We start from the raw sequence: 12,391 nt of genomic DNA, 5'->3' as shown, positions 1-12,391 counted from the left end.
TTCCGATTCAGTGTGCGTACCTCTAACACCATTTATCACAGGATGCAATTGGTTCGATGCGATATTATCTTAATTCCACTGTCTCTGTTTCAACCTGCTATTCTGGGTTTTAACCTTAGAGGGCGTTTTTTTTTGTTTTATGCCCGTTTACAATTACCATGCAATGTTCGATCCCGATATTCTGGTTAACACGAAGTGATTCATTCCATCATCCATGCAAAACACTGTCTGCGAGAGATCCCGGTCGAGCCACCCAGTATGTTGTATGTGTTGGGATTATGAAATTTTGATGAAAATAATAAAAATTAATAATTTTCCGAAAATTGCGCAAATCGCATTAATTATGATAGTGTGTGTATTAATATGCATAAATTATGATAATGTGTGTAATTATATGCATAAATTGTGATAATCACGGAGATAATCGTAGTAATTTATGCGGATGCTTGCGATTATGTTACTGTGTGCAGTTATGATAATTAGGCTTGGTTTCGTTTATCCAGGGTTATATCAATCAGGATAACACGATTATCGTCGATTAAACATTTGCTGATTATCTTAGTGTGTTATGTTATTTTTAGGTCTCCAGGTTCAGATCTCATCACAGGATACAGTTATCAAGAATAAGATAGTTTTGCATGGACTTGGAAAGAAGCACTCGAACAGTTGGTGTTAAGCAATTTTAATTCTAAACAAGCACATGACACTCTCTTATGCGAAAGCAGGTATACGTCAGTAAATTCATGGGCAAAATTATGCAATTAACGAAATTGAATGACTAAAAATACTTCTTCATTGGCGAAATTATGCAGTTAACGAAAATGAATGACTAAAACATTTCTTATTCATGTAACTCGACGGCAGCAACTGCTTTGCACGTTCAGTTGATATTGAACGCACCACCTCGAAATGGCAACCCTTTTTGAAACGCAAAGATCACTTTTTGAAAGTCTTATTCGTATGCGTGCTGTGTGTGCGTTGTCCCCTCGTAATATTAATTGTGTCGTTAGCTTGTGTGGTGTAGGAGGATACAAACAGCGGCCAGGTGTTCCTCTCGATTGGGCGTGGCCGCCGCAAGCTCCTGCTGCTCCCTCGCTCGGACGCGTCTCTGCTTGTGCGCTCTCTTTTTCTCCACTGCTGGATGACGAGTTGGCACGACGCTCGGTGACGCCCGGTGACGTCCGAGTCGTGCTGCTCTTGCGCTCTCTCTCCCTCTGCTGGATGACGAGTTGGCACGACGCTCGGTGACGCCCGGTGACGTCCGAGTCGTGCTGCTCTTGCGCTCTCTCTCTCTCCACAGCCGTTTGACCATGCTTTCTCCACTGCTTCGCGCTCTCTGCTTTGCACGCTTGGTCGACGCTTGGCGATCTCCGCCCTTTTACAGGTTGATTGCTTGTCGTCACTCGTCACTCTCTCTGCTCCGTGCTTCCCTTGTTCGTGCAGCTGCCAGCTTCACTCGCACTTAACTTCGTTCTGCGAGAAGCGACACCGGCTATCGGCATCGGTGTTTCGTTTCCTCACGACGCTCCGCCAGCCGGAGCACGGCTGAAACCCAGCCCCGACCCAGGTTGAACTCAGACTTCTGTGACTCGAACGACTCCTCCTCGTTCCATCACTTCTCGAGGCACAACCGCCCCAACTCTCTTGCGAGCCCCGTCGCAACGCTGCGTCGCAAGCCGAGTTGCGAGACTGAGCGCGACTTGGACAGATTGCTCTCAGGCGGTCACTCTCTGACCCCTCGTCGTCCCATCTCTCCTCGAGGCACGATCTGCCCCAACTCTCTTGCGAGCCCCATCGCAACGCTGCGTCGCACGCCGAGTTGCGAGACTGAGCACGACTCAACCCAGACTGCTCGTTCGCTGTGTGCCTGTGCCTAACTCAAAACGTGACTCCCTCTTCTCTCTCCGCGTCTCTTGCGAGAGAAAATAAACAGAAAAAAAACCAGATGTTCTCGAATGTCAGCACAAACCCCCCCCCCCCCCCCTTTGTGACCTTTCTGCTCCCTTCTTGCTTACCCTGGGTGGGTCATTCTGAGGTCAGACCCCGCTGGAAGACAAAGGTGGTCGAGGAGATGTTTGCAATACATTTATGTGGTCCTGTGTGTTACATTTATTCTTGAATTATATTTTATGAGTTCCTTCGGTCTTAGTATCCTGGTTATCATTCGTCTATGTTTAATGAATATTCGTAATGCTCCTCGTCACATTATTATTTTGGGGCTTCGCCCAGTTTAGTTCTCCAGAGATTGGTGTTTATTCCGAGTTATATTTTAATGTCCTGAGGTTAAATGTAACTATGTTTCCACTTAAGCTTTCTGGAATTCGTACTCTTTAGTTTTTTTGGAAGGTTGTGTAGGTAGGAAACATATAATAATAGTAAAAATATTGTTTGTTGGTTAATTATCTTTGTTAAGTTTCTACTTTTCGGTGAGGAAAACGTTAAGAAAACGCGAAGTTTCAACCGTTATTTACTCTGCACCTTATCTGTACATCTCCAGATGTCTTGGGAGGTTTAGTCCATACATCTTTTTGTCCGTCTGGATGTCTATGACCTCTTTGTGACCGAATTCCCATCATTTCAACCGCCCTCCATGTCTCATGGACTCCCGGTGTGCCCGTGAGGAGAAGTGAGCCGTCCTCATTATTAAAAAAAATATATATATAGATATAATAAAAACAAAAAATGTTTTTTCTTAATTATTCTTAATATTAATAACGGAAAACAGGGCATAGATACAACAGCGGACCGAAACCGGCATGATACCAGGTACCCCTAAGGCCGTTCTGCGTCAGCCGCACGAATCAGCTGGTCGGGATCGATCTACAGGGGCCATTCCCGCGATCCCATCGAGGCAACCGGTATATCCTAGTCGCAGTAGAGTATTTCACCCGCTACCCCGTGGCAGTGGCCATCCCTGATAAAACGGCCTTGGTGGTGGCCCGGGCATTCGTGGAACATTACGTACTTATGCACGGGATCCCAGAACGAGTCCTCACCGACCAGGGTAGCGAGTTCGAGGCCGAGCTGTTCCAGGCACTGTGCCAAGAATTCGGAATCCAGAAGGACCGAACCACAGCGTACCATCCCCAAGCGAACGGTATGGTAGAACGCATGAATCAGACCCTAGCGGGGAAACTCAAACGTATGGCGGCCGCAAATCAACGGGATTGGGACGAACACCTCCCCTACGCCCTTTTCGCCTACGCCACCACCGTACACACGTCGACGGGACAAACCCCGTTTTTAATGATGTTCGGCCGTGAGTCTCGTTTACCCGCAGATTTGCTATTCGGCGTCCCTTCCCCCCAGCCGGAAGCCGCCCCGTGGAACACCTGTTGGAGACCCTGCGAGAAGCCCGAGGCCGAGCATACCCGCAAGGGGAAGGCGCGCATCGGCGGCAGGAACAGGGCACCCGACCCCGCATGGAACCCCCCTTATTCCTGACAGGTGCTAAGGTGTGGCTCCACACCCCTCGAGTCGGGGCCGGGCAGGTGGGGAAACTGACGACCTACTGGCGAGTACCCTGGACCGTGGTGCGGCAGATCTCCCCCTGGACGGTACTAATTTATGGCGGGGAGAGGGGTCGAGAGACGGTGGTCAACGTCCGCCGCTTAAAACCGTGGAAAGCGGCCCCGGCGAGAGAGAACCCCGTCACCCGAAGGCCCCGAAATCCCGGAGTACCCGCACCCCTCGTGTTGGGGGGCCTCGCACACTACATGGGACCCGCCGGGCCCCCAAGACGCCCCGATCCAGTCCGGAGACGGCGCGGACGACGGGCCCTAAACCCTTCCGCTGCTGAGTTTGTGCCTCAGCCCACAGGTGCCGGAGGACGGGGAGAGCCGCTGGAGTGGAGGAGGAGGCCGCCGCAGGAGCTACAGAGGACGGAACCACCCGCCCCGAGGCCAGCCACCAGGTCCGGACGGATCCCCCGGACCCCGCAACGTTTCCTCGTGGGCGCGGCCCAAGCGAGGTGCTCCAGTCAACCCGGGACGGGGACTGGCACCTCGGGGGGCTATGTGATGCCGCCGCCACGAAGCTGTTCGGCAGGCGCCCCATCCCCGACCTCACCACCACCAAGCAACGGAGCCAACCCCTCGTCCCCCTCACCTCACCTCACATGAACACACCCGCACGCATTTTCCCCCACCCATAGAGCTGGAAGGGGAGATCACCTGATCGACCGGTTTTTATCCGAGAAACCCTTATCGGGATTAACTCTCACGGTTTCCGGCGATCAGAAAATTGTACGACCTCCCCCGACGCTACGTTGCGCCGCGGCGCTGCGACCGACCTTAATATGGTATGGTTGCAGCGTGGGGCATTCGGCCACCGCGGTTGAGGCGCATTCCCCCCACACACACCCCCACAGGTCGACGAGACAGACAGATGAGAGACGGGGCGGCGTAGTTTAGGGTGCGCAATTGATAGGGCAGGTGGTGGGGACATGCGGAAGCTCCGCGCTTAACTTCAGCAGCGGGCCGTGGTGATGGACGCCGCTGCATGGTGCGAAGGAGCACAGCGCCATGCAAGAGAAAGGGATAAATTAGAATTTACGCCGCACATTGATTAGCATGTCAAAGGCGCCCGGAACCGCCGTGCGCGTGCAAGCTGGCGCGAGCCCATTGTTAGGGAAGGGCTGAGGGACGCCATCCCGCTCGGAGCCGCATCCCTTTGATGTAGGGAGGATAAAAAGGGGGCACAAACGAGAAATCGCTCTCTTCTCTCCAGCGCCAGGCGACAGGACGCTCTCCAGTCCAGCGACCCGAACGTCCGTGAGACGCATCGAGGCACGCTGCGAGTACGGGATCAACGAACCGCCGTGGGCATCTAACAGGGAGTAAGAAGGTGAAGTAGGATCATAGCCGATAGATAGAGAATAGATTCAGGGGTGGTAGAATAGGCCAGCCTCGTCGACTCATACTGATCTAGCATCAATTCGCAGGTAGCAAATAATAAAGCATTAATAGCGAAGCGTGGCCTCGTGTGATCTCGTGAGCGGTGTGAACGCGTGTACTGCGGCTGCTCGCCTCGTGGGAGCGCTGCGCAGAGTGGCGCGAGAGTGGGTGTCGCGTGTGGAGCTGTGTGTGTGCATGTGCGTTCGCTCCGTGCGGGTTGCAGGTGCGCGATTAGGCAAGGGAGGTATCGTGGTAGTGTAAAGCGGGCATAATACTACTCGGTATCTAACCATGCCTACGACGCGGACCCGCGGTGGAGGGGAATCCTCGAGCGACGGCTCCCACACCATGGGTGAGGAACCCAGCAGCGGTTCGCTTAGCAGCGGGGGGGCGAGTGATGATGTTAGCCCGGCCGTAAGCATTATCGAGGGAGGGATCTCGGGGACTAGCGACCCCCACATAAGTCCTGATGATCCGCATCAGTTTCCTCCAGGAACGTAATAAACTGACCGTGCTGAAGTCCCCTTGCTCGTATAAAGTTCACAAGTTTTACGACTGAATTCACGACATGATTAAGCTGCAATACACACTTACATAGGGATTCCTGATGGATGATGCAGTGAAGGAAAATAAGATCCTGGACTGGGTTTTCCTCTTTCACTTTATCCTGGATTCTTTCCAGCAGCCCAACATTTTTTCCAGTTAAATTTGGCGATCCATCCGTTGTGACATTGACAAGTTTACTCCGAGGTAGCGTCATTTTTTTCGATGACAGCAGATACCTGGTTATACAAGTCCTCTCCCTGCATTGTTCCTTTTAGGGACTCCATGGTCAAAAACTCCTTTGTTATTGCAAAACTGTCAATGCCTCGGATAAAAATGAGGAGCTGAGCAGTGTATTTTACGTCCGTACTTTCATCCAGTGCTAGTGAATATAATTCAAAGGAATCAGACTTTTTGTTTAATTGACACGGCGAGTCACAGTCCTGCGAGATAAACTGACTTATTCAAATTAGCTTTTGATCTCCGGACACAAGATGTCTGCTGTCTGTACCATGTATTATTTTACAAACTTGCCTTCGGAGAAAGTGGTAATGAGTGGTAATGTTGGTAAGAAGAAGTTTTTAAAGAAAATTTTTATCGAAGTGAAGAAGGAAATTATTGAAAAGTTCGTATAATTAATGATTTTTCAAACTTGAATTGTTTTCTGTGCTTAAAACGCTTTAAAAAACTGTGGGGTCTAGAACGGACTCGTGAAATTCGGAGAGAAGTCGGAGTTTTGTTGAATTACATAAAGTCCGCCATCTAATGGGGGAATGGGGGCATTACAGGAGGAAGGTAACATTTAATTTAATATTTGGATAAGTTCGGCGGGCCGGATTAAAAAACCCAACGGGCCGGACTTTGCCCATGTCTGTCCTAGAATCAACCCACCCGCACCTGCAACATGGCTTCATCCCAGAGGTCACAATCGGGTACCCGTACCCTACCCGATACCCGTACCCTACGCGTACCCGGCCAGGTACGGCCGGGTATGGGTACCCATTTGCGACCCTGGTGCGGCCGGGTACGGATATGGATAAAGAATCAAAACCCGTTTGCGACCTCTGATTCAAACCCAAACTGGAATTATGGGGGCGACTAGTGAACATTGGAACTTTTGACATGTTTCAAACACTAGCAGAGATTTTGAAAGAGACTGAGCCAGGGCCTTTCTCCCAGCTGGTGCATTAAAACCTATCTCAGCTTTTAAAAGAGTTTGAGCATTACTTCCCAACCACAAAAGACCCCGAACTGGGAAGGAATGGACCCGCGACCCATTTGTGAATAAGCCAGGTGAATCGACCTTGTCTTTGCTAGAAGAGGATCAACTGCTTGAGATCGCAAATGGTGGCCTTAAAAGTACAGTGATACCTCGGTTCACGAACGCTTCGGTTCACGAACAACTCGGTTCACGACCAGAAAATTTCATAAAAATATGCTTCGGTTCACGAACAGGAGCCGCGCCCATTTTTATGCTAATTCCAGGCTGTCACATGGTCGTGATTTATTGTAACGGGAGCGAGCAATGCAAAATCAGCCGAGGGAGTACCCGCTTCCTCCTCCTCCTCCTCGGGGGCTCGCGACACGTGGTGCGCCCGCCTCTTCTGCCCTTCACGCGCAGGCTACACGCGCGCGCGCACGCACGCACGCGCGCGGACGCACGCACGCGCATGCACGCGCGCGCACCCCGGAATGAGCGGAGAGGCACACATGCGCCAGCTGTGACAGTCATCCCTCTTCACCTAAAAATAAAAAAACCCCGAGCGATGGATTTTTTTCCACGTATTTTCGTCAGCGTTGACCACAGCCCCCCGAAACGATCTCTCCTTGAAAAATCCATTATGCAAAAATGGAATGAGTGCCATTACTTTTTTGAAAAGCACCACCCCAACATAGCTGTCACGAACAGAGTGTTAAATCTCATGAATGATAATGTGGTCTCTGTTGTATACTAACCCTTCTTCCATAATTGAGATTAATAATATTTGATGATTTTTATATATTATCTTTTTACTTGTTTTTTTAATGAGTGAAACACACCAAGCGCAGCAAACTGCAAAACACCAGGTGTTGTTAAGTAATGAACCGGAGGAGGGCTAGGATGGCAGAATTTACAACGTTGCTTCAAGGGAAGATAAGGCCTGATGAACGGGCACATGTCACCCGTGCAGGCGGCAGAGACAGTGGGAGTGTCAGCCAGACATAGTTAAGGCAAAAGCCCAATCATCCTGCATGGTTTTAAAGTAACGTCAAAATTCGAAATTCAACAACAGAGTAGGCTAAATTATCGATCCTCGCGCTCGCTCAAACTGGAGACCAGGCTGCGAGCTACATCAATGAACCATTGCCCATTTGCTAATCCAATACTGAATGTTAATATTACTGAAGTCAAAACGAATTCTATGACCTCAGCACATGGGCAAATAATAGGGCAGTGTCGACTCAAAGGCAATGGAAGAAACAGAGGCGCCTTTGTCTAAATCACAACCACAGAAAGCCAGGAATCATCACTGATTGTGTGTTCAGGAATTCCGAGCTAGTTAGAACACGTGCACAGGGGGGGAGCTGATGTAAACAACCCTGCGCGTCTGGATGTGAGGGGGCCTTGGACCTGGAATCAAGAATAAACACTCCCAGAGCAGAAGGTGGACAGGGGGAGAGGTGATTTAAAAGAGGGTTGTATATCTCTCAAGGCACAAGACCCAGCTGAACAACACGGCTGCGGGGGTCACCAGAAGTTCGCATTCGCCTAGTTAAGACAAAAAGCTCAATTATTCTGTATTGCTATTAAAGTAACGTTAAAGTCGGAATTTAACAACAGGGTAGGCTAAAGTTATCGATATTCACACCCACTCCAATTAAACCAGGCCACAAGTTACGCCTACTGAACCATCACCATTATTAAGTCAATATGAAATGTTATTTCCATACTTCAATACTTTCTATACAATTCGACCCGAAGCATATGACAATCAGAACCTTCCTAAGTCAAAATTGAATCGCACCCAGACAGGAGCGAATAGTCAATATAAGGTTGAAGAGGGAAGGAAATCAAGAGCACGGCGAACTGCAAACGTAAGCAAAAAGCCGGGAACAACACCAGCCCAGCAACAGCGAGTGGGGCTTCGACAGGCCATAAAGTAGAATAATAACTCCCGGGGTCAGGGGACACAAGAAGAAGCAGGCAGACAAAAACCAGAACTGACTCCAAGGTTCAACCGCCCTCACCTACTCAGGGGTGACGGAAATTAATGAGGCCTTGAATTAACGGCAGGCAACAACAACGGCGAGCAGAGATAGGGTGGGGCAAAGACTGCGGGCTATGGAATGCAACTTCGTGTCAGTAAAGCCCTGACAAACAAGTTAAGTTAAAGACATCACAATACATAATATCGCACATAACATCAATGTTAACGCTATTCACCGTAAACTATATTCCGCTTATATAACCATCCAGGCACCAAGGAATACGAATTCCTAGGATCAAGAAACTTACCCCTTAACCTAAGATATCGGGAATAAATTAATAGTAATAAGTATATGCATGAAAAGACAAAGTAAAACTTATGAAAAGCCAGGATAACGGGATGAATCACAACCAGGTCGAATATAATACATAATAAAAAAAAAACGATGTTAAACCCAGGGTCGGAGAGAAAGGGAGATCCCGGCCGTCTTTGTATCCCCGCAGCGCGGGATAGGAGTGTGTATACGCTCGGGGAAACCTACACTTGAGTCAAGCACCACGATGGGAAACGACAGACCTTAGGTTACATACAGAATCATAACTGTGAAATAGTAAGGGACAAATGTTAACTTAAAACTTTTAACCATTTCTTTGTGCGCCGGGTCGGAGAGAGTGTTGCCCCCCTCCAGGTTGTGCAACACGAACAAAGACGCCTATGAGACGATTTGTAACGTCTGTGTTTTGGGTTCATGAAGAAGGCCAGACAAGAGATAAATTGCACCCAGACAGAGAGACGACTTCGAGACAATTTGTAACATCTGGTTGTTTGCTCGTGGGTTTTATGGAGGGAGTTGACAACGGAATATACCGTCAGTGATGCACACAAGGACATACGGACACACACATGGACACACCTGCCTACGGACAGATCCTGACACAGCAAAAATCGGAAGCCCCGCCTTGTGGGCGGGATCCAGGGGGATTTTTCAGCATAAAGGAACGGATCCTGAACATTGGAAACCAGTGCGACGGGAGGGTCCACTCAGAAGCTCGACCGGGAGGGTCGACTCAGCAGGAGTGCGACGGGAGGGTCCACTCAGAAGCTCGACCGGGAGGGTCGACTCAGGAACGAGTGCGACCAGAGCGGGTCCACTCAGGAGTGCGACCAGAGAGTCGACTCAGGAGCGAGGGCGACCAGCGGGTCGACCCAGGAGCGAGCTCGACCGGGAGGGTCGACTCAGGAGCGAGCTGCGACCAGCGGGTCGGCTCGACTCATCTTCAGCTCGTCAATCTCTGCTGCCGCCGGAGATCTCCGCTGCCGCCGGTGGTGAGCGTCGCGACTTGGCGACGATCCAACGCTGCACGCTACGAGCGAGTTGTGGGCGCCACCTACCGACCGGGTTCCGAACTGCGACAGCGTATCAACAGCCATCCGAGCCAATTCACCACGGTGACAGGAGAGCGCCTGATACGTATGACGCGCACCGCCCCCTTACCACACGACCACCAGGCGTCTGTTTGACATAAAGAATCGACTCCGAACACTGACTATTCAAGACAACTCTTACCACTCAAACACACTCGAACCCATAAGTCATCCGTGGCTGGGAAGGCATCACAACGAGACCGAGTGGTGGCATCCGTCGTATAAGAGTATTCTTAATTTTTATCTTTAATATTTAGTGGGCTGTACTCTTAATCGCATAAATTCCCAACAGATCCATCAATACGAACTGATTCTTGGCACCTCCTTCCGCCGAGCCACGCTCACGTGGGGAGTGGTGGTCACCGGATCCTTATCAGGTGATCTGGTCCCCAATTAGTAAACTTGGTATAAGATAACGATCTTCGGAAAAGGAGCACCGTCGCAGGCCCTTACTCCGAGCCGTTCTGCTGTCAGATAACCTGCCGATGTATCTGTTGAGATTGGTGCCTTTAAGAATAGTAACTGTTTTGATTGTGTTTTTTTTATCGCCGTATAATCTTTCAAGTATCTTTCAGTCATAATCGCCGCACGTACTCGCATCCTCTACAGAATATTCAACTGTTCCGTGACCCAAGGTGTTAACAACGTGATAAGGGTTGCGTATGATCAATAAGGAGTGCGGTACTGCGTGAACAATATTGAGTATAATCATTTATTAACGTTAAGGTTTTCTTAGCATAGTATTTGCACGTTTTAACGACTCTCTCTCTCACTAACAACCATCGCGTTATGCGGGATCCATGTGCAGTTGTCGAAGTGAAATCCGACAATCGTTGATGATACTGTATTGATGCCGTATTGACGTTCCGGGATTGAGAGTTCGCATACTATATCATAGTTAAGGTTGAATTAGTAATAAATTGATCAATACAGAAGTGGTTGTGTGATTCTTTCCTGAAATCTATGCATAAGATCTGCTTCTGCGTTGAGATTTGAACTTGGTGACCTTAATAAACACACTAATACATACTCAGTAAATGTTAAAGCGATAACGGGGTGAACCGGGGTCTGGTTATCATAACGACTTGCGTTATCATAATTACACCCACTCGCATAATTAATACGATTACCTCTCGAATTGGCATAATTAAAATGTGCGTAATTACATAAATTAACATATTTCCGGATAATTACATATTTGGCCAAATTTCATTTAATTATTATTATTTCCACTGAATATTCATAACCCACATATACAACATAATAATTTCACCCACGCACGCATACAACATAACAAATTTTCATACCCAACATATACAACATAATGGGGGCTCGTCCGGGATCTCTCGCAGACAGTTTATGCATGAATTCAGGAACGAATCACTGATGTGTTAATCAAAGTGTTGTGAACTAACGTTGCCTTGTGATTGTAAACGGGGGTATACAAACAAAACGCGCTCTGAAGGGAAATACCAGAGTAGCAGAGTATAACAAAGACAGCTGGGCTGAGATTATTTGCTCGAGTTGAACTGACGCATCCTGTGATACAATTGTTTATATGTGCTCTGAAGGGGAATTCTAGAGTAACTCACGACGCACATGAGATGTTAGAATTAAGATACACTCTTAAGTCTATTAACCACACTACATAATAGAGAGGGCACAGGATCCACAACATTCTGAGTTTGACACACCAACGCATAACACTGATACAGAGTGGACCTCTGAGGAGGAGATGGAATCTATGGAAAAACAATATCGGGAATTTGTATTAAAACGTACTGGACGGACTGCTAGCCAGCAGACGGAGCAGAGAGATATATGGGAGGGGAGCCATACAGAAGATGTTAAGGCCCATAGAAGGAAACTACTTAAGGATGTGATGAAATGTGGCAAAGCCAAACGTGACGTAAAAATTGCAGAAATAGCGAGGGTAGACTCGTATCTCCTCGCACAGACAGACAGAGAAAGATTATGGAATGAGGAAAAATTTGAAAGGGAGAGACAAGAGAAACTGTCCTTAATGGTGCAGGTAGAGCGTCTGCACGCCCTCGTGAGAGAGAAAGAATCGCACTAAATGCACCAGTGAAACACCCAGACGTTGATACACCAGAACACATACGGGAGTAACAATTTACCACACTCCGAGCCACGGGACGTAGCCAGGGCCAGATCCCACACTGAGTGTGGCTACTATGCAAAGCAATTTTGATAAAGTAACACCCTCGCAAATCGAGGAGAGAGAAGAGGAAATAATAATACAAACGGGAAAACATGAGGCCGACCACCCCAACGTTAGAAAGAGACAATATTAACCCTAAGTCATCAGGATACACTGTA

General features: G+C 48.7%; 2 protein-coding genes across 2 annotated transcripts in view; one reads left to right on the top strand and one right to left on the bottom strand.

Annotated features, from left to right (window-relative positions):
• The window catches only part of LOC133361399 (oocyte zinc finger protein XlCOF6-like), a 140,145-nt gene that overhangs the window by 14,646 nt on the left and 113,108 nt on the right, over window positions 1-12,391 (top strand). The window lies entirely within an intron of this gene.
• The window catches only part of LOC133361367 (interferon-induced very large GTPase 1-like), a 12,865-nt gene continuing 4,941 nt past the window's right edge, over window positions 4,468-12,391 (bottom strand). The window contains exons 4-5 of the mRNA XM_061580291.1: window positions 6,988-7,060; window positions 4,468-4,496 (exon numbers count right to left, since the gene is read on the bottom strand). Coding sequence (XP_061436275.1) covers window positions 4,468-4,496; window positions 6,988-7,060 — 102 coding nt within the window. The remainder of the gene's footprint in view (window positions 4,497-6,987; window positions 7,061-12,391) is intronic.

Source organism: Lethenteron reissneri, chromosome 72, assembly GCF_015708825.2.
Source record: "Lethenteron reissneri isolate LAM-NWPU_2019-01 chromosome 72, ASM1570882v1, whole genome shotgun sequence".
NCBI lineage: Eukaryota > Metazoa > Chordata > Hyperoartia > Petromyzontiformes > Petromyzontidae > Lethenteron > Lethenteron reissneri.
This window is presented reverse-complemented; position numbering and strand designations above follow the sequence as displayed.